The sequence below is a fragment of the Nycticebus coucang genome, chromosome 16 (genome assembly GCF_027406575.1).
Source record: "Nycticebus coucang isolate mNycCou1 chromosome 16, mNycCou1.pri, whole genome shotgun sequence".
In the NCBI taxonomy this organism is placed as follows: Eukaryota; Metazoa; Chordata; class Mammalia; order Primates; family Lorisidae; genus Nycticebus; species Nycticebus coucang.
Window position 1 is genome coordinate 9,402,651 of NC_069795.1, and position 23,252 is coordinate 9,425,902.

Genomic DNA, 23,252 nt, shown 5'->3' on the forward strand with positions numbered 1-23,252 from the left:
CTGTAACTTGAGGGCAGGGACTATCTGACTCATCTCTGCTGCCTTCAGCACTTTGCACAATGCCTAAAACAAAGAGGAAAGTCTGGAAGAAAGACAAGAATGACCATCCGCAATACCAACAGCAGTGTGCATTCCATCTAGGTGCAGAATCGCCCACCCCAGGCAGTATGGGCTTAGGGCCGTGATAGTTTTCCTCCTGTGGACAAAGTATCCCACCACTGAAACACATTCACGTTACGTTGGAGGTAAAGGGGAGGAAGACAAGAATATTTTTCATCAGAAGCCAGTGGCCTAAATGAACAGTTAACTTCAAGAAAACGACATCTTTGGAAAACATCAGACATAAATAGTGGTCATTAAGAAATGCTTTAAGGGCGGCGCCTGTGGCTTAGTCGGTAAGGCGCCGGCCCCATATGCTGAGGGTGGAGGGTTCAAACCCGGCCTCGGCTGAACTGCAACCAAAAAATAGCCGGGCGTTGTGGCAGGCGCCTGTAGTCCCAGCTACTCGGGAGGCTGAGGCAAGAGAATCGCTTAAACCCAGGAGTTGGAGGTTGCTGTGAGCTGTGTGAGGCCACAGCACTCTACCGAGGGCCATAAAGTGAGGCTCTGTCTCTACCAAAAAAAAAAAAAGAAATGCTTTAAAACGGGTGACGCCTGTGGCTCAAAGGAGTAGGGCGCCAGCCCCATATGCCAGAGGTGGCGAGTTCAAACCTGGCCCCAGCTAAAAACTGCAAAAAAAAAAAAAAAGAAAGAAATACTTTAAAATATTACTTATGAAGAGTCTGACACCTTTCTTGGGGGGCCTGATACAGCCACACATGAACCCTTTCCCCTTTTCCTCCTAAGGCAAAGACACAAAGGATCTGGTTAGCCCCACCCCTAGAAGTTCGAACCAAAGGACCCTAATCTTCCGGGCAAGCTGTGAAATTTGCCCACCCTCCCCGGCCCCACATAATAATTGTCCCCAGACACAGATGCCACCTTTGCACTGCCCAAGTATGTCAGCCTCCCCTTTCAATAAACTGGCCTGAACATCTCCACTGCAGTCTTGTCTCTGGGCGCCACTGCCACAATTTACACCTTTCATGTGTTGCCAAAACCCAGGATGGCTGCTGGTTCCCGGCCTCCCTAGTCACCCCAGTTTTCTCAGAACCTAGTTCAGTTGTTGCCAGACCCAACTCCACTGATGAACCTGTTGGAGAGTCCTGGAAGATTTTGCCCCAGCTGTCATTTAAATGTTAGTAAGGTCCCTAAATAGCTCCAAACAGAACCTCCCCACCCCCCCAAAAAAAAACAGAACCTCCCTCAGCTGGCTGTTTATCTGGCTCTGTGCCTCTGTGTCCTCACGTCGCTTCTTCCTTCCTTCATTGGTACCTAATTACAGGGTTTTGTCCCAGTGCTGTGATCTCTCCTGGGGACCTCAAATCATTTCATTTTTTGTTTTTAGCTTCAAGCCCAGTGCTGGACCCTCTTTTAGGCTTTTAAAGTCCTAGGGACCTTAAGTTCTCTGAGAAAAATGGTGATGCCTGACCTTTCTCGGTCCTTCTTGGTTGTTAGCGTCTCCATGCCCTGGGTCGTGGGGAGCAAGGGACACCTTTTCTACCCAGGGAGGTGAAGGAAATCAGAGACATGGGAGATGCCCTCCCACCCCCCTCAACAGAGATACCCCAGGGTGTCTCCTTCAACCTCAACACAAATTAGAAAATGGGACCCTCAATTTCAATATCTTCAAGAACTTAAATAATTTCCTCCAAAAGAAAAATGGCAAAATTTCAAAAATGAAATTCCCTGTCTTCAGGCCTTTCTCTCTCTCTGCTCTTACCCTTCCCTATACAAACTGTCACTCTAACACCCCCTCTCTATCCTCCCCATTCTTCCTATTTTCCCTCCTCCAGGGACTCCTCCAGCTCCTACCACCCCTTTCCCCCTAACCTGCCCCTGGAGTCTCAAGGCCCTCCCTTCTCCCCTACCCAACTGATCCCCGGACTTCCTCCCCAACCAATAGCCACATGCCCCTCCTCCCAGCACAGATGAGACTCTGGCTCAAGACACAGAATCACGAGGCTTCAGATCCATGGGCTCCCGCTGCACAGTGGCACAGGAAGCCACATACGCTCCCTCAGCCACACCCAACACAAGCACAGGTGCCCGGGTGGGAGCAGGGCGGGGTTAGCTCGCAGGCCCCACAGCCACTTCACCACCCCCCACCCATGACAACTTCCCTCTGCCCAGACAAAGGATAGAAAAAGAGAGCGTGGGACTGACAGCGGCCCTGAAAGTAGACAAGTTTTTTAATAGTGGCTGCTACTTTTTTTTTTTTAAATCATGGCAAATCACTTTCTTATTTTTTTGAGACAGATTCTCACTACATCGCCCTCGGTAGAATGCTCTGGCATCACAGCTCACAGCAGCCTCAAACTCTTGGGCTTAAGTGATTCTCTTGCCTCAGCCTCCCAAGTAACTGGGACTACAGGCACCCGTCACAACGCCTGTTCTTCTTGTTGTTGTTGTTGTCATTGTTGTTTAGCCGGCCCCGGACAGGGTTTCTACCTGCCAGCCCTAGTGTATGACTAGCGCCCTAACCACTGAGCTACGGGCGCCCAGAGTAGCTGCTACTTTAAAATTTCTCCAGAGATAGTTACTCAAAAGGCCCAAGCAAGGATCACACCTTTCTACAGAATGGAGCCCTGCCTACTGCTACAATGCTGGGTCCCTAAAATAACATGTCCCAAGAGGCATCTTTCACAGGAACGTGTCTTCTCAACAAAGGAGAAAAGCACTAGAGGGGAGAGCATAATCCACTTAAAACAGGAGATTCATTCACTTTCTGGAACCAGTGATGCCTTGAATCGACAGCCTCTAACCCATGGACTCTTGAGAACAGCTTTCAACTGACTGACATGTCTGACTTCAAAATGGGCTCAACTTCGTCACACCAGGATGGCCTTAAGTAATTTGCTCTCTAACACAGGAGACCTGCTATTTCTACACCACCAAGTCTGATCTGGTCTGAGAGGGCATCACCTGCCTCTGGGAACAAACTACGCTATCTATGCTCTCAAAATAAGGGATCCTACTTCAACAGCCCATGGGACACTGGATCTTACACCTTGTGGGCCCCTTCACTGCAATCCTCCTGTTGCTAACCATTGCCCCTATGTCATCCAATTCCAGTCCTCATTTATTCAGACAAGGTAAAAAAGGTGTAAGCCACAATAGCAACCCAATTTCTACCACTCCCAAACCCTCTACCAGTGTACCCTAAATCCACATGGCCCTAACAACACCCAACTCATCCTACTCAGGACAACTACAATCCTATCCAGCTAGAAGAAATTTCAGAAGACAGACCATGATCCCATCACCCCTTTTAATAAGACTCAGGAATGCTGGGGGGCTAACACAGACACACGTTAACCTTCTCTCCCTCCTCCTTCCCCACCTGCTCCTCAGACAGTGGTTCTCAACCTTCCTACTGCCCCGGCCCTTTCATACGGTTCCTGTGGGTTGTGACTCACAGGTTGAGAACCACTATCCTAAGACAAAGACGCAAAAGATCTGGTTAGCCCCATCCCTAGAAGTTTCTGCCAAAGGACCCTAACCTTACAGGCAAGTTGTGAAATCTGCCCACCCCTTACAAAAGGGGCCTCTAACTGCCCCCCACACCTTTGCACTGCCCAGGCAGTCACCCTCCCCTTTCAATAAACCTGACCTGAACTTCTGTGCTCCGGTATCCTCTCTAGGCACCATGATTTACTCCTTTCAACCTTAAAACAAAGGCAAAGCCAACAAAACAATGTGGACAAAGTGCTCATGTTCAATAACAAACAACTGGGAGAGGCCATTAAAGTCAATGTCACAGAGGACGAGGGCAGAGAGGGGATGTGAGCAACTCGGGAAACAGTGCATTTGGTCATCGACATTTCCCAATACACAGAAAAGCAGGTAGAATAGCTAGACAACCATGTCCCAGCTTCAGTAATTATCAACTCCTGGCCAGGCTTGAAGACGTGGCTCACAGAAAACCATTCCTGTGACTCTGTGACAATGGGCTTTCTCCATGGACTCAAGAGTAGAAGAGCTAAAAGCTGTCTGCACCTGTAACGATTATTTTCGTCAGGACAGAATTTTCTCTTTTTTATGTCACCACCAAATATCATTTTTGTTCAATGTATTCTAAGGACTTCTGCTGTCTGAGGTGCAAATTAAGTACTCCCTATGGAAGCATCTGGGATTCACAGCGTTTGGCTCCCTCAGTCTGTGCAAATGGCAGGATCCCATCAATCTACTCTTCTGACCCAGGCCAGGCAATAGGACTTACCTGGCCGATATGCTGAGTGGAATTACAGGAGTGTAAAACCCATACAAAGCTCATCGCCGCTCTCTCACCTGCTCCTAAGATCATGGAAACGCTGGTTGAAAGGAAGCCCTTCTCTCCCCGTGTCCCCAGAAGCTTCAGAGAGCAGAAACCACTCACTGCTCCAGTAAGCCATAAATAATAAACCATGTTGTAAAAGTCACAAAGGTTTGAGGATGGTTTGTTACGATGGCATAACCTTCCTTCTCCTGACACTCCCTGATAAACCCCTTCTCCCATAAATGTAATTTCAAGGAACCGTAACTATTCATTTCAAAGGAATAGAGATGATTGCTATTTTTCTCACTTAACATGTATCATCCCACTTAATTCCATGTGAAAAAGACAAAAAGAAAGATAACTCAGAACTGAGGCCACAGCAGTACATGTGGAATGAGCAGCATTTGACCAGGTGAACAGGCCCATCTGGGACAGGGGATCAGGCCCTGCTGAAGAAAGGGTGCTCTAAAGATGAGGTCACACTGCTCACTCCTGAGGCAAGCTGCAGCTGCCTTCCTTCAAGAAGCAAGAAAACAGGATATGAACAGATAGGACTTAGAAAAATGAAAAGATGCCCATCCTTCCTGATGGGAAAAATGCAACTTAATACGACAATAAAACACCAAGTTTGATCAAAGCATGTAAGTCCAGGCCTAGAGCAGGGAATGATCCAGAGATCGTGAACAAAGTTCATCAAACCCAGAGATCAGGATTTGGACAGACAGAACCTGCTTGACTGCTCCTTGGAGCTGTCACAACGCTGACCCAGTGAGTGGTCATCACACGGCACGGTGATTCTGAGTGTTCAGGCCTGTCACTCGGAGCCCGGTCCTTAACAAATGGTTCCAAATGGAGACTGAACAAACAACAACTGAGGCTGTCCCAAAAACTGAGGCGTGGTTTCAGTACATGAGCTCGTGGGCCAGAGCCTCAAATTCCAGTTCACCATTTGCCAGTTAGGCAAATTATTTTACATTTCTGGGCTGCAGTCTCACCTGTAAAAATGGGAATTATGATACCTCACAAAGATGTAAGCATCAAATGAGACACTACACCAGTGGTTCTGAACCTTCCTAATGCCGCGGCCCTTTAATACAGTGTAAGAACCACTGCACTACATGGGAAGGACTGGTATGATGCCTGGCACAAAGTAAGCAATCCACAAACACGACCTCCTACTACATGACAAATTTAAAAAATAAGCACAAGGCTTAATGATGGAGATGAAATGTATTGCATTTTAAAAGAACCCTGAAACCCAGTTGTTTATCAGTAGCTTTTTTTTTTTGGCCGGGGCTGGGTTTGAACCCACCACCTCCGGTATATGGGGTCAGCGCCCTACTCCATTGAGCCACAGGTGCTGCCCTGTTTATCAGTAGCACTTTTGATCCTCATCAAAGCAAAAGTGGCTCAAAAGAGTAGGGCGCTGGCCCCATATGCCGGAGGTGGCGGGTTCAAACCCAGCCCTGGCCAAAAACTGCAAAAAAAGCAAACAGAACGTGCACTGATGACAAAGATTAAAAAATATACAGGATCCCCTGTGATGCATCTTACAAGAGTACATGTGAAACTTAGTAAATGTAGAATATAAATGTCTTAACACAATAACTAAGAAAATGCCAGGAAGGCTATGTTAACCAGTGTGATGAAAATGTGCCGAACTGTTTATAAAACCAGTGTATGGTGCCCCATCATCGCATTAATGTACACAGCTATGATTTAATAATACTAATAAATATATATATACATACACACACATACAGGATCCAAAAAGAAAATCTTAAATAAAACTGCTGTGTGTTTGGAGATGAGCTCAACTGCTGACCCAAATTACAGCAAGAATTCTGGCAGACACTAAAGTGAAGCACCTCAAATTTCTTTTTAAGATGGCAAGGAAAAGTATAAGTAGTAATTCATACTTAAGGTTAAAGGAAGGAGAAAATATTATTTCTTAAATGACATTTCATGAAAAATACCTTAAGGAACATTATTTGATAAACAAGATTGAAGATTAGACTCATCAGGTGAAAATGCTTCCCATTTAGAAGATTTGAAACACTTCTGGAAGCAAAGATTAGATTTCACAGAGATCACTGTCCCCCAGAGTAGACTTAATCCACACAGAAAATGGGGAGGTAGACCCTATTTAAAAACATCTACCTATTAGAAGGGCCAAAATCCTAAGCACTGACACCAATTAATGCTGGCTAGGATGTGGAGCAACAGGAACTCTCACCCACGGCTGATGGGAATGCAAAATGGTGCAGCCACTTTGGAAGATAGTCTGGCAGCTTCTTAGAAAACTAAACATACTCTCAGCAGCTGATCTAGCAATCACACGTGCTGGGATTTACCCAAAGGAATTAAAAACGTATATTCATACAAAAACCTGCACACGATGTTTCAGACAGCTTTATTCATACCTGCCCAAACTAGAAAACAACCAAAATATCCTTGAGTAGGTGACCAGATAGACAAACCCTGGTACATGCAGACGAGGGAATACTACTCAGCACTAAAAAGAAATGGGCTATCAGGCTGCGAAAGACACGGAGGACACTTAAACAAATATTCCTAAGTGAAAGACAACAGCCTTAAAAAGACAGCATATTGCATGATTTCAACAAAATGACATTCTAGAAAAGGGAAAACCATGCAGACAGTGAAAAGATCCGTGGTTAGGGAGGAAGAGGGATCAACAGGTGGAGCCCAGGATATTTAGGGCAGTGGAATTATTCTGTATAATACTGCGATGGAAGATATATGTTATTACACACTTACTTGTCCAAGTTCAGAGAAAGTACCAGAGTGAGCCCTACTGTGAACTATGGACTCTGGGTGACAACGATGGGTCACGTGGGTTCACCGGGAGTAACCAATGTACCACTCCAGTGGGGGCTGTTGATAATGGAGGAGGGAGTGCATGTGTGGGGCAGGGGCGTATCTCTGCCTTCCTCTCAACTTTGCTATAAACCTAAAACACTGCTCTAAAAAATAATAATAATAAATTAAAAAAATAATAATAAACCCCACTCATGGGCAAGTGGGACTAAGCAGCCCCCACAAACTGCGCTTGAGGGGGCAGCGCTTGCCACTTGGTGCCACTGAGGCAGTGTTGTCCGTCCAGGACCCCGGCCCTTTGTGCAGAAGCTCAGGGGTGGGCCCAACGAAGGAAAAACCAGTCGCCTTGGTCAGTGGTAAAGGTCACCACAGAGGTCTCGATCCTGGCTCTCTGAAGGTCTATCTTTACCAGACCTTTCCAAGATGCCCTTTGGACTCACTGAGGGCCAGCACCTGCTGAAAGAGGAAAATGTCCATGTTTTTAGGGCAAACTTCTAGGGTGGATACTAACAGGTGCAGGAAATGCTATTCCTAAATACGGCACCTGGGACACTGAGAAAACAGCAGAAGCAGGGACCCTCCCCAGAAGGAGCTGACAGAGAACGACAGGAAACTGTGGACTCAGCCCCATTGTGCTGAAGTGAGCTTCCGAAGCGCAGCAGCCACCCTCGAGGCCTTGCAAACTCCTGACTTCTTCAGGGTGTGTGTGTTTCCTTGACCAACAGGTTTGTAAATTCAATTTCATTTCTTTTTGCTTTGGATTTTTTCCCATCTGTTTTTTAAAGTTCTGGTGGTTTTTGTCATATTATGTGACAGCATCTTCACTCCTTGTCCATGACATGCCCCCGCTCCTATCTGGCAATGTGGCTGACACTGTGACCCACTAAACCCAGCTAAAAACCCCCCAGACGTGAAGTATTTGGATATCTAGAAGGGAGCCCCTAGCTCATAGGACCAACTCTCAAATTCCTTCTGGACTCACACTGAGGAGGACAAACCAACATCGCCTGTCCCATGTCTTGGTGACTTTTCCTCTTCTGAGCTAAAATAGGACTGTCTGTGAATAACAAGACTTTGTCCTTTCCCAAAGCCGTCACTCACTCTCATCTCCTCCCCCCACACACACACCTGGCCAGGAGCCGCAGCACAGGCCGGTGTGCGACTCTCACTGCCTGCTCGCCTGCCTTTCCTCTGCAGGCTTTCTGCTTTGGCAAGCACCTTCTCAGTGAGAAAGTTCAGCAAATACTTCAGGCAGTTTTGGTGTCCAGAAACCCAAACTGGCCGGCTAGTAAGTGCTACTATGTGTAGTTTATGAGAACTGTTCTTTCATAACCATAGGATAAGTATCTCAGAGAAACAGATGAACTGGGAAGGAAAAATGGCCATGTCTTCAAAATCACTTTTCTTTTCTTTTTTTTTTTTTGAGACAGAGCCTCAAGCTGTCACCCTGGATAGAGTGAGATGGCATCACAGCTCACAGCAACCTCCAGCTCCTGGCTTAAGCAATTCTCTTGCCTCAGCCTCCCAAGTAGCTGGGACTACAGGCGCCCGCCACAACGCCTGGCTATTTTTTGGTTGAAGTTGTCGTTGTTTGGCAGGCCCAGACTGGATTCAAACCCGCCAGCTCTGGTGTATGTGGCTGGCACCTAAAATCACTTTTTAAAGTGATAAAATTTAAGAAAAAACTATGATTAAGCAGGAAATTACACCTCCTTATTTATTTCACTCAGGAACTAAACTACTCTAAAAGTGTTCCTTAAGCCATAATTAGAATATAATTATAGTATTTTGCACTTCATTATATTTACAGGCTCGGCAAGTTGACCTTAAAACAAAATAATAAAACACAAGCATAAAGTATAAGAAGTTAGGAAAAAGGTTCAAACTATATCCGAGCTTCATTAATAGAGACCAGAAAGTGTCTTACTTTTCTCTGCCCAAGGAAATACCTGTTTCCCCTTGTCTTCCTTTGGCATTACACAATCTGACAGCATGACCTTCTCCAGGACTGTCAGCAGGATTTAGAAGTGTTCTGTGGAGGAAAGATGATGAAAAATTCCAAAAGACTAGACCACAGACTAAAAAGGCAATTTAATACACTTAAAAATGGGTATGTGTGTTTATCATAGTTAAAAATGTGTTTAAAAAGACAATTTAACAATGAGTGGGGAGGGGGGAAAGCTATATTTGATTTAAAAAATACTTTATTTAGGCTATAAAATGAAATTTTTTCCTTTAAAAGTTACTGGAAGGCCAGGCATGGTGGCTCACGCCTGTAACTCTACCACTCTGGGAGGCCAAGGCAGGTGGATTGCCTGAGCTCAGGAGTTTGAGACTAGCCTGAGCAAGAGCGAGATCCCATCTCTACTAAAAGTAAAAAACTAGAAGGGTGTCATGGCAGGTACCTGAGGTCTCAGCTACTGGGGAAGCTGAGGCAAGAGGATGGACTGAGCCCAAAAGGTTGCTGTGATCTATAACACCACAGCACTCTAGCTAGGGGCAACAAACGGAGTGAGACTGTCTCAAAAAAAGAAAAAAAGAATGTTCTGGGAAGAGGCCATCCACACCTGCTCTAACACAGAGTCTTATGCTGACTTCAGGATACTGGAAGTCTTGTCCCTAAGGAAATGGAACCCAGCCAACCGAAACGCATGTCTCTGAGCAAGCAGAGGAGGAGCTGCACCTTCATGGTGAGATACCAGCAGCCGGGCATCTTTATAAGGAGGCTCATGTTATGCTACGAAAAGGAAGCTGTAAGGCGGCACGGTGAGTCAGACCAGCCGGGTGTCACAAGCCTCAACAGTCAGTTAAGTACTTGCCAAAGGACACAAGCAGTGCCCTTTAGACAGAATGAAAACAGAACACTGAGCAGTGACAAAAGTGGCCAGGGCCACCCACGTTAAAGCAGGCCAGGTGCTAAGGGTGCAGAGCAGTGCCCCTTAAGAGAATGCCCGTGGCCATTCTGCCAGCATGGGTGGCAAGGGGCAAACCAGGAGACAGGCACATGAACGAGGTCCCCGAGAGTCACTGCAGGGACCCAGGGAGGACTGCCCTTTTTTAAGTGGCAGAGTGACACTGTCAAACAAGGAGCTTCCTTGTCAAAAGGTCACCAGCTGAAAGAACATTATACTGTATTTGTACTGAGTCAACTGAACTCTAACCGAGCAGCCGATTAATCAACTCTCAGCCTGGCTTTCTACATCGACATCCCAAACTCCCAGCTGTCCATGAAGCTGCTGGCAAGGAACAGGACGCACAGATCAACCCGACCTTCTGTGTCAGGGAGACATATTAGAATATGCATTTTTCATCAGTTCATACATTCCAGATAAAGGTTTATGGGAAAGTGTATGCTGATCAGATACAGGAGTGTTGCTAAAACAACGGGTCCAGTGTTCCATGCATTTAAAGTAAATTGTGTTGTAGTTAAAAAAAAAAAAAAAAAAAGAATATGCATTTTTTTCTTCCAAACATTTCTTAAAATTACCATGCTTCTAGGATGATGGGCATATTATGAAACTAACAAAAAAAAAAAAATCAGTCTATTTTGGGGTCCTCAGAGCCAACAGGCTCAGAAGTGATGAGAAATGTTGGGAGGAGGTTTAGGCACCTGAGTTTTGCAGCAAACTATAGGAAAAGAAAGTGAGGATGTGGGGCAAACTCGCTGTTGACAACGCAGTCTAGGGTGGTAACTGACACGGGCAACAGGGAAACACTTCAGAATTCATAACCACAAACCAGAAGATCAAATGACAGTCATTATAGCATTACAAATTTTAAGTGACGTGGCATGTGAAAATGTTACTTTTCTACCTTTTTTTTTTTGAGAGCCTCAAGCTGTCACCCTGGTTAGAATGCCATGCCTTCATAGCACACAGCAACCTCCAACTAAGGCTGAAGCGATTCTCTTGCCTCAGTTTTTTTATTTTTAGTGAAGACAGGGTCTCGCTTTTGCTCAGGCTGGTCTGTAACCTGTGAGCTCAGGCAATCCACCCACTCTGGCCTCCCAGACTGCTAGGATTACAGGCGCAAGCCACCTCGCCCGGCTACTTTTCTACTTTTTAAACAGTTTAATCCATGTAACAAAACACCAACACAGTTTATATAGATACTGACTTAATGAAAGACAGGGGTAAAAGAGAAGAAAGAACATCTTCAGGACAAAATCTCCTTACAAATCTCACACGGGCTGCAGTCCCCAAAGTTCTGCTGGTTCTTCAAGGAGAACAGAAGTTTGCACAACAAGGTTACATAACAGGCCAGGCCTCAATGACACAAGTCACACCCACTCACAACTTCAAGAGAAACTGAACAGAGTATCACCAGGTTGAGCAGCCAGGGCCCACCTGCACCCCTGACCGCAGAAGGGCCCCTACCTGGCAGGTGCTAGCTAACAGGGAGCCTCTAGCACTTCACATTGTCTCAGCCCTGCAGCCCTCATCTATTGCTTGTCCAAGGATCAGCTTATTCTTTAGTTACTAACTTTAATAACTACTTATCTTTATATAGCAAGAAAAGCATGTCATTTCTTTACCTGATCAATTCAGAATTATTTTGTTCTAAGCAATGTAGTTCTCTGCCTTACATAGTACTACAGTGCTTGTTTGCAGCGATTATGCACTTAGCCCAGATTCTCCGATGTCCCTGAGCAGTAAATATGGTGGAAGATAACCTATGTCAGAAGGTATGAGATACAGGCAGGGACATGGGGACCGTGCTCGTGTTCATGTTCACAAACTCGCCACTAACTTCTGAGACTGAGGCAGACGCTGGCGGCCACCTACCCCCTTTCTTTCCTTATGTTTAGGGAACAGGTGTCACACTACTCCAGGGTGAAGGCCTCCAGCAGCAAATGTTATTGTCCTAAGACTTAATCCTAGAAATTCTGTTTTCTTGGTAAGGGATTAATTTAGATGTAGGTACATGACTTTCTCTGAACCATGAAATGTGGCGGGAAGGCTTCTGGAAAGGGTTTCCTCTAAAGCAAAGAAATGTGAAAGGCTCACACACTGTCGTAACAGGAACAGGCAAGGTGAGAATCAGTTCACCACTGGCAGCTTATAAGGTACCAACAAGCCTAGGTACTCTGGGGATATCACTGAGCCCTGTGTGTGTTAGATGCAGAAATAAGCTCAAGCAATCCTCCTGCCTCAGCCTCCCGAGTAGCTGAGCTTATGAGCGTGTGCCACCAGGCCTGACTAATTTTTCTTTTCTTTTTTTTTTTTGTAGAGATGAGGTCTTGCTATGTTACTAAGGCTGGTCTCAAACTCTTAGCCTAAAGTGATTCTCCTGCCTCAGCCTCCCAAAGTCCCAAGATTATAGGTGTGACACACTGGTCCGTGCCCTATTGTTTTTTTTTTTTTTTTTTACTTTACAAATGATTCTAAAGTTCCCAATCTGTGAGTAGCAGAGAAATTCTGAAATAGAATAATAACTAGGTTCAGGGAGAGAATGTGATCCTGCCAGATAAATACCTGATAAAGCCCAGCAGCTAACAGGCCACAGCTCTGGCATCAGTTTTAGGCTGATGAAGCCCAGCACAGACCTGTGTGTCCAAAGGTTTACCTGTTACGTCCACTGACCTAACAACTTCGTCTCCAGCAATTTATCTCAACAAAGACAGCCATGCCTACCGAGCTGTGCATTACAGCTGTATGTAGAATTGTCAAAAACTAGAAATAAATTAATCCACCAATAAAAGGCTTTGGGCTCTTGTCCATATCCCTGTCCTTCACACACACACAGAGGACTGGGAGCTATATATAAACTGCTCGACCTGCCCTTTCTTCTCTGCTGTTTTATCATGAGCATTTTTGCACATTAGTAACTACAAATCTGCTTCATTCCAATGGCTGCATGTGCCATGATATAGTTATTTCAGGACCTCTCCCCTTGCTGACAGTGGTCACTTCCCAGTTTTTGCTACTACACACTATAAAAGCGTCTTAGAGTGATCTCTGTGTTGCATTTCTACAGGATTAAAACAAACTTAAAATGACTATGCAGTAACATTTTAATCATTTGTCATTTGGGAAATACAAAAGCCACAATGAGCTACTACTACATTCATTAAAAGGGCAGAAATTCAAACACTGGCTGTCCCAAGTGTTGGCACGTATAGGGAAGAAATGGAGCCCCCATACACCACAGGTGGCAATGTAAAATGATACAACCACTTTGGAAGACAATTTGGCAGTTTCCTAAAAAACTGATCACATTATGTACTGGAAACAACCCCCATGTCCATTAACAGGGAAATGGATGAACAAATTGGGTATGTCCAGAGAGTCTTACTCAGCAGGAAAAAAGGACAAGCTATCAATCTGCGCAACTTGGATGACTCTCAAAATGACTTTGAGAGTAAGAAAAGCAAAACAGAAGAGAAGAGAAGAGAGAGTGCACACACTGTAGGATTCGTTTATATAAAATTTTAGAAAACGCACACTCATCTACAGTGATAGAAACCAGGTCAGCAGTTGTCTGGGCCTGGGGGAGGAGAGCAGGGGGGACAGAGGGCATCAGGAAACTTCAGGGGGTGACAGATACATGTTCATTCTCTGGCTATGGTGATGGTTTCACAGGGTTAAACATGTCAAAACTCATCTAATTAAATAAGTGTAGTTTGTTGTATAACAATAAACCTGGGAAAAAAGAGAAAAGGAAAAGATTATTTTTATGAGGCCGGGCATAGTGGCTCATGTCTCTCATCCTAGCACTCTGGGAGGCCGAGGCCGATGGATTGCTTGAGCTCAAGAGTTCAAGACCAGGGCGGCGCCTGTGGCTCAGCAAGTAGGGCACCGGCCCCATATGCCGAGGGTGGTGGGTTCAAATCCAGCCCCGGCCAAATTGCAACAAAAAAAAAAATAGCCGGGCGTTGTGGCGGGTGCCTATAGTTCCAGCTGCTTGGGAGGCTGAGGCAAGAGAATCGCGTAAGCCCAAGAGCTGGAGGTTGCTGTGAGCTGTGTGACATCATGGCACTCTACCGAGCGCGGTAAAGTGAGACTCTGTCTCTACAAAAAAAAGAGTTCAAGACCAGCCTGAGCAAGAATGAGACTCCATCTCCACTACAAATAGAAAAATTAGCTGGATGTGGTAACTCTGTGCCTATAGTGCCAGCTACTTGGGAGGCTGAGGCAGGAGGATCACTTGAACCCAGGAGTTGGAGGTTGTGGTGAACTATGACGATGTTACTACACTACCTAGGGTGACACAGACTCTGTTACACATGCAAAGATAAATAAATGGGAATGCTTGTATTTGGTTCAAACACAAGCTTGAATATTGGCATTCATGTTCCAAGTTGTTCTTTTGAAAAATAGCCAAGTTTAATTTAGTTCCTTCTGGGTTAGTCCTCTGGGACTCCCATAACAAACCACCAGAGTGGGTGACTTAAACAACAGAAATTTGCTTCTCATAGTTCTGGAGGCTGGAAGTCCACAATCAAGGTACCAGCTGATTCCTTTTTCTTCCTGGCTCACAGACATCTTCTCACTGTGTCCTCCCAAGGCCGGGGGTGGGACAGTGTTTCTTCTTTCTACTCCTTTCAAGGTCACAGTCCTATCAAATTAGGACCTCTACCCTAGAACCTCATTTACCCTAAATAACCTGGTAAAGGCCCCATCTCCAGACACAGCCATCCTAGGGCTTTGGCACATGAGTTTGGAGAGATCAGTTCATAGCACCTTCCACACTGAGGCCTGATTCTAGCTATGTCACTTTCTTGGCAGAATTTTACAATGTTAAGTGGATCACAAACCCCTTCCCTGTCCCCAGATTCAATTCTGCTAGAAGAGCTTTTTGTCATTAGGTTACTGTATGTTTTAGTCTGTTTTCTGCTGTTTATAGCAGAATATCTAAAATTGGGTAATTTATAAAGAAAAGGACTTTCTTACAGTTAAGGAGGCTATGAAGTCCAAGGTCAAGGGCCTGCAATGGGCAAGAATCTTCTTGCTAGTGGGGACTTTCAGAGTGAGGGGGCTGAGTATGCTAACAGGCTAGGTTATAGGCTCCTCCAGTTCCCTTCCCATGATAACCCATTAATCTACAAGGGCAGAACCCTCATGACCCCATCACCTGTTAAAGGCCCCATCCTCCCAATACTGTCACATTGGGGGTTAAGTTTCAACACAAGTTTTGGAGGAGACCAAGCCATAGCACTGGAGGAGTAATTCATCTGTCCAGATCTGGACTACTGTCACCCCTCCAGCAGACCTGAAAGAAAGAATGGCAAAATATATGCTTTTACTCAGAGATGAAATAAACAGACTATCCTAGCTACGAATCACTGAAAAGTACATCTGACTCCTTTTAGCAAAAAGAAATGCTCTTTCCAAAAAGACCATCTGAACCTTAGTGACTGAGTCGCTCATGCTGAGGGTGTCATCACAAGCCTGACTCAGCAACTCCCTTACAGACTCCCAGCCTCTCAGATAACCTAGGGAAGGGTATGAAGTCATGACGTCACTGGAGCCCTAACATGTCACCCAAGACAGAAAAGTAGCAAAGAAGTCAGAGCCTTTGTCCTATGTTAGAAATGCGATGTAGGTCTTTATCTTCTGGACTCGGTGCCAAGAACATGAGAACACTGCCAGAAACAAACAGATTCTGTGCTGACTGCTCTAGGCAGAGGTACTAGACCTACTTTAAAGTGAAGCAAGTCAATACGTGCTGACAACAGTATCCTTTAGATTTGGTCTCTTCCCAGAAGGTCATTCAGTCACTTATCTTCCCACCCTGACTTGAAAACCCCACTATCTGACAACTTCTACCCTCAAGGCCACAGCCATAGAGGTCATCAAAAGGTGCCAGCAAATGGCTAAAATAACATCCCAACCCACGTACCATACTCGACAGATGGGGCCTGCAGGTGAGACCATGAGGTGAATGCAGGCCTCCTGTGGGCCCAGAAGCACACAGCACACAAGCAGGCTGAACGGGGTTCAAGGCTCAATCCCAGCCCACTCACCACGCACGGTCTGGCCAGCGGCAATGAGGTTCAGGCAGGGGAAGAAAGGACCACCGAGGCAGACATGTAGGACACCCCCACATTCCCCACAAAGAGGCTGGTGCAGAGCTTCTGAAGCTCAGAGCAGAGGGTACAGTCATCGGGAAAGCTGCCCTCACTTGGAAGATCTGGTCCTATCGCTGTGTCACTACAAGTATGAGGACCTCCTGGGCAGGGAACAAGATTAAAGAAATAACATTTACTCTACTCTTCTAAAGGGGCGTGATGAAAGACCATCTGGGCTTCATTCAGAAATCAGCTTTTTAAACAAGTTGGTCTGTGGAGAGGCAGAGTGAACTTCATCATCAGACCCTGCTTGGACTGAATTGTGTCCCCTCACATACTTATGTTGAAGCCTTACACTGTGACTGTTTTTGGAGATAAGGTTTTTGGAGATAAGGTCTAAAGAGGTAACTAAACTAGAACGAGGCCATTAGGGCGGTCCCTAATCTGGTCTAAATGGTGTCCTTATGAGAGGAGATTTGGACCTAGACACACAGAGGGTGACCATGTGAGGACACGGGAAGCAGAGGGCACCTGCAAGCCAAGGAGAGGCCTTGGGAGGAACCGACCTGCTGTCACCTTCATCTTGGACTTCCAGCCTCTAGATCTGTGAGAAACAAATTTCCCTTGTTTAATCCACACTGGCCAGGCCATCTGGCTAAGCCTACAGCCCCAGTTATTTGGGAGGATAAAGAAGGGGGATCACTTGAGCACTTGAGCCCAGGAGTTAGAGGGTGCAGTGAGTTATGATGATGCCACTGCACTCTAGCTTCGGTGACAGACCAAGACCTCATCAGGAAAAGGAAAAGGAGGGAAAGGGGAAAGGAAAGAAAAAATAAAAGGAAAACCTATCCTGACTGGTATTTTGTTACCGCAGCCCTGGCAGACTAATACAGGCTCTAAACTGCAGGGGCTCTACGTAAGCAAATACCATTCAACAGAGAACAGGAGCTAATTGAAACGAGGATAAAAAGCAGGATTCTTTCTGGACTCATCAACTGTTCAGGGAGGAGAGGTCTTGAAGCTGACCTGTGAAGGGCTGGAACTGGGTATCCAAGGACTCTCCCACCATCTTGCAGCACTAATTCTGAAATGCCACAGTACCCAGCTGTGCTTGAAGGAGGTGCCTGTAGTTAAGGGACTAAGACTTTAGAACCTGAACTGCTAACACCAAATACCTCAGGAGGCCCTTGCTATTCAAGAAACCTGACCTCTGGCCATTCTGCGAAACAGTAGTAGTGTCATCAAATAAAAGCAACAAAAACAGGTGATTCTTCTAAAACCATTTATCACACTTTTTAGTGATACTATTTTTTTTTTTTGTAGAGACAGTCTCACTTTATGGCCCTCGGTAGAGTGCCGTGGCCTCACACAGCTCACAGCAACCTCCAACTCCTGGGCTTAAGTGATTCTCTTGCCTCAGCCTCCCGAGTAGCTGGGATTACAGGCGCCCGCCACAACGCCCGGCTATTTTTTGGTTGCAGTTTGGCCGGGGCCGGGTTTGAACCCGCCACCCTCGGTATATGGGGCTGGTGCCTTACCGACTGAGCCATAGGCGCCACCCTAGTGATACTATTTTTAAATCTATAGAGTTAATTCATCTCTACCAGCCTTTATTTCCAAAATCAAAGCCGTACATCATATTTGATGGGTTTACAAGGGCTCAAAAAGCACTTGCTGATTAAAATTTTCTTTTTGTAAAATTGACAAATCAAGGCCAGGCATAGTGGCTCATGCCTGTAATCTTAGCACTCTGGGAGGCTGAGGCAGATGAACTGCTTGAGCTCAGGAGTCTGAGACCAGCCTGAGCCAGAGCAAGACCCCATCTCTAAAAATAGCTGGGCATTGTGGCAGGTGCCTGTAGTCTCAGTTACTTGGGAGGCTGAGGCAAGAAGATGGCTTAGGCCCAAGAGTTGAGGTTGCTGTGAGCTATGATGCCATAGCACTCTATCCAGGGCAATAAAGAGAGACTTCATCTCAATAATTAATTAATTAAATTGAATAAAACATAATTTTAAAACAAATAAATCGACAAATCAAAAATTTAATGTTTTAGCCGGGCGTTGTGGCGGGCGCCTGTAGTCCCAGCTACTTAGGAGGCTGAGGCAAGAGAATCGCTTAAGCCCAGGAGTTGGAGGTTGCTGTGAGCTATGTGAGGCCATGGCACTCTACCGAGGGCCATAAAGTGAGACTCTGTCTCTACAAAAAAAAAAAAAAAAAAATTTAATGTTTATCATATACAGCATATTGTTTTAAAATATGTACACTTTGGGAAGTGGCTAAATTAACACATGGCACCACATACTTATCTTTTTATGGGCAGAACACTTAAAATCTATTCTCTTAGCAATGTCTTCTCCAATACATTGTTATTGATTGTAGGAACCATGTTGTATGCCAGATGCCTTGAATTTATTCCTCTGGTCTAACGAAAATTTGTATCCATTGGGCAACATCCTCCACCCTCCCTCTACGCCATCCAGTAACCACCATTCTACTTCTACTTACGAACTCAACATTTTTACACCCCACATGTGAGTGAGATCACACCGTACTCCTGTTTTCCTGCCTTAACATTCACTTAACATAATGTTCTCCAAGTGGATCCATGTTGCCGGAAGGCAGGATTTCCCTCTTTTTAAAGGCTGGTAGTATTCATTCCATAGTGTATATTTTGCTGGCTAATTTTTTTCTAAAAATAATGAGATAAAGATGATGGCTCTAAGTCTCAGAAAATCCATGAAGCAAACGCTTACCCTATTCATGATGATGTATCTGGAAAACTATTAAAAGATAAGCTACTCTTTAATACAAATTCAAAAAATGATACTCAAAATTTAGCAGTTTTTAAAAATACCATTAGACTCTGTCTACAGTGGACAAACCATGACCTCTCAAGGACTAGTTTTCTCAGCTGTGAAAAAGGTTGAGTGAGATGAGGCTTTTCCTCCAGATCTATGGTTTATGCTTAAAACCTGCAGTCATCTGAAAAAATAAGCATCCTGACTCTAACCTTTTGTACCCCATGGTATTGCTTACATCTATATTATAAAGATTTTTACTAATTCAACTTTCTTATTCATGAAATTTCTATGCATGAATCCAAGAAACCTGATCATCACCAAAGCCTTAAGAAAATTCTTTATTCAACTCCTACCAGGTACTCTTGGATCAGAAGTCGCAGGTCTCAGGAAGTTCAGGGTCCCTAATTCCAACTGACATGTGCTCCCTCAGTGCCACCCACATCCTGCACACCTGATAACTCTGATGCCAGAGCTGAAGTTCCCAGTTCCATCCCACTCCTGAGCTTGGCGACAGCCGGGGGGTAAGGCAGAGTTCCCCTTGCGTAAAACCCTGCAGGAAGGAAGTTCAATGGCTTCCCTTCCCCTCCCCCCTGGAATAAGACCCTGGCTGTGACCCCACCACCTCCTCTCTCTCATGTCCTGGCACTCTCTCCACTGTGGCCACTCCTGTTCCCCCTCCGCGCCTTGGACATAGGCCCACGCCCCAGATGGCCTTCCCTGCCAGTTCACTCTCTTCCTCCTCAAATGTCACATTCTCGGAGAGGTTTCTCTATCTAAAATAGCACCCCGTCCTCCTAACTCAATACCCGACTTCCCTGGTTTATTTTTCTTCCTAGCATGCAGCACCGGACACCGCATAGCCATTTGTTTGTCCTCTGCCTCCTACCAACAGGCACTACCCATCCAATGCTTTATCCCCAGCACTTGGGTGTTCAGTAGATCTTGGTTCTACCTCTGTGTTAGTTTTTTTAGGGCTGTTATAACAAAGAAGTCCGCAATCAATAAATGGGCTGGGCGAAGTGGCTCACACCTGTGATTCCAGCGCTCTGGGAGGCCAGGGCAAGTAGATTGCTTGAGCTCAGGAGTTTGAGACCAGCCTGAGCAAGAGCAAAACCCTGTCTTTACCAAAAAATAGAAAAACTGGCTCCGTGCCTGTGGCTCAAGCGGCTAAGGCGCCAGCCACATACACCTGAGTTGGAGGGTTCAAATCCAGCTCAGGCCCGCCGAACAACAATGATGGCTGCAACCAAAAAATAGCTAGGCATTGTGGCAGGTGCCTGTAATCCCAGCTACTTGGGAGGCAGAGGCAGGAGAATCGCTTGAACCCAGGAATTGGAAGTTTCTGTGAGCTGTGATGCCACGGCACTCTACCCAGGGTGACAGATTAAGCCTCTGTCTACAAAAAAAAAAGAAAAACTAGCTGGGCATTGTGGTGGGCACCAGTAGTCCCAGCTACTCAGTTGGCTGAAGCAAGAGCATTGCTCAAGCCCAAGAGTTTGAGGTTTCTGTGAGCTATCATGCGACAGCACTCTACTCAGGGCGACAGAGTAAGACTCCATCTCAATAAATAAATAATAAAATAAAATGGATAAATGGTGAATTTTATCTCAAAAAACGAAATAACAAATAATGCACCCTGTCTCCTACCCTCCTCTTCCCCCCGTTAATGTATGTTTTTAGATTGGACTCAGGAGAGCAGGGTACTGAAAGAGGAAAACATCCATAAGAACCGGAACAAGCCTCAATCCCATTCAACTGCTTCTCCTTTCCCCACACACATCATCTGCCTCATGCAAGTCAGGGAATGCTGCCTTCAGCTTGAGATAAGGAAAAGGGGTCTTATCTTGAGCTGGATCTGCACACCCAAACAACTCTTAGGTTCTTATTTCCTGTTTTAAAGGAAAATCTTAGGAGTATGTATCTACCCACCCCCGCTGGCACCGAGCTGTGACCTCTGCGTGTTGTAAACACGCCTTGCAGGAGGCAGCAGTTTCCTGGCCACAAGCTGTAATCGCTGCGTATCTCTGCCTGCCTGAAAGCCATCTGGCAAGGGTCATTGCTGCTTTCCGGTTATTAGTGCTGGGCTGCTGCACAGGTGGTACACCAGGGTCAGGCTGCTCAAATCACCACTGACCCCAAGTCCCCTGGTGTGTCTGACCTGGGGAGCTAAGAGCTGCCAAGTAGAGCTAAACATTTTCCAACTCCAATTACCTGGTACCCAAACTCAGATCCTGCCCCAGACAGCATCAGAGCCAAATATAGCCTCTTCCAGCCTGACATCTCCTACTTACAGGTCATAATGGCCATCCCCCTTCTTGGCAGGGTGAGAAAACACAAAAGTTCCATCTATAGGTCACAAATAGAGCACATCTGACCAGCTTTGGCTTTCCTAGACTTGACCCCTTTTCCTTATCCAAACACATGCAAGCACGCCCACACACACACCTACACACACGTACACATGCAAATACACACAAGTTTCAGGCAGATTTTAATATCTATTTCATTCTTTATTTTTTTTCTAGGAGTCACCCACAAGCAATAAAGTGGTCAAAAAAGCAGATCAAAGAAGAAAAGGCAGTAAAAAATCCTAAGAAGTACTTAAAGAGCAGTTTTGAATAACTGATTTGACAATTTTAAATTTGACATAAATATTCTTTTTGGGAGGGACAGGGAGCAGAGTCTCAAGCTGTTGTCCTGAATAGAGTGCCGTGGCATCATAATTCACAGCAACTTCAAACTCTTGGGCTCGAGAGATGCTCTTGCCTCAGCCTCCCAAGTAGCTGTGACTATAGGCGCCTGCCACAACACCCAGCTATTTTTTTTTGAGACAGTGTCTCACTTTGTCGCCCTTGGTAGAGTGCTGTGGTATCACAGCTCACAGCAACTTCAAACTCTTGGTCTCAAGTGATTCTGTTGCCTCAGCTTCCCAAGTAGCTGGGACTACAGGCACCTGTCACAACGCCCGGCTGATTTGTTGTTGTTTGTTTAGCAGGCCCAGGCCAGCTTCGAACTCACCAGCCCTCATGTATGTGGCTGGGGCCTTAACCTCTGAGCTAGAGACACTGAGCCAACCCAGTTATTTATTTATTTATTTTTTTTTTTTGGTAGAGACAGAGTCTCACTTTATGGCCCTCGGTAGAGTGCCGTGGCGTCACACAGCTCACAGCAACCTCCAACTCCTGGGCTTAAGCGATTCTCCTGCCTCAGCCTCCCGAGTAGCTGGGATTACAGGCGCCCGCCACAACGCCCGGCTATTTTTTGGTTGCAGTTCAGCTGGGGCCGGGTTTGAACCCGCCACCCTCGGTATATGGGGCCGGCGCCTTACGGACTGAGCCACAGGCGCCGCCCGTTATTTATTTTTTTTTTGAGACAAAGTCTCACTCTGGCTCAGACTGGTCTCGAACCTGTGAGCTCAGGCAATCCACCCGCCTCGGCCTCCCAAGTGCTAGAATAACAGATGTGAGCCAATGAGTTGACATAAATATTCTTGAGAAAAATACTGTTCACCTAGCTGAACGCAGTGGCTCATACCTGTAATCCTAGCTACTTGGGAGGCTGAAATTGCTTGAGTTCAGGCAATTGCTTTGAGACCAGCCTGGGTGATATAGTGAGACCCTGTCTCAAAAAAAAACAACCCCACCCAAGAGATTTTTCAACTATATCAATACTATATAAATTTCTCAGAAAAAGCTGAAAGGATATATATGTACACTGATAGGTTAACAATGAGTGGGTAATTCTGGCTGAAAGAATTATGGGTGATTTTTCTTTTCTGTATTTTCTACTACAATAATCATGGACTTCTTATAATAATAAAAAGCCAATTGTATCCCCACCTCCATGCAATCCAAACAGTACACACCTCACATACCTTGTTAAGTTTGCCGAGTGAAGATATGAGATCCGCCCATTCACTTGAAGATTCAAAATTTCTTAAAGCCTTTTCAATCACTGAAGAATAATTTCTGTATCTATAATCATTTAATAGCTCTTGCTCTTCTGGATCCATCTTACATTCTCACAGCAGAGAACAGTATCTAAAAGCGAATCAAAAAATAACCAAATGAGAGAGCCATCCGAGGACACAAATCCTTCCTGACCCAGAGCTACAGAAGGCACGTGTCTACAAACACTGCCATGTACAATGCACTGGGCAGCCCAGTTCCAGTATTTAGCAAGGCTTCTGGGCCAGGCACTATGGTAGATTAAAGGACAAACAGTTTTGCCCCTCACTGATTCT

The 23,252-nt window shown here is 45.6% G+C and overlaps 1 protein-coding gene across 5 annotated transcripts in view; it reads right to left on the reverse strand.

Annotated features, from left to right (window-relative positions):
* Positions 1-23,252, reverse strand: part of DOP1B (DOP1 leucine zipper like protein B) — a 121,432-nt gene that overhangs the window by 90,298 nt on the left and 7,882 nt on the right. For 3 of the 5 annotated variants that reach the window (XM_053564196.1, XM_053564194.1, XM_053564195.1), the window contains exon 2: positions 22,875-23,049. In XM_053564196.1, coding sequence (XP_053420171.1) covers positions 22,875-23,021 — 147 coding nt within the window. In that variant the 5' untranslated portion in view covers positions 23,022-23,049. The remainder of the gene's footprint in view (positions 1-22,874; positions 23,050-23,252) is intronic. The other 2 variants (XM_053564197.1, XM_053564198.1) reach the window with 1 other exon arrangement.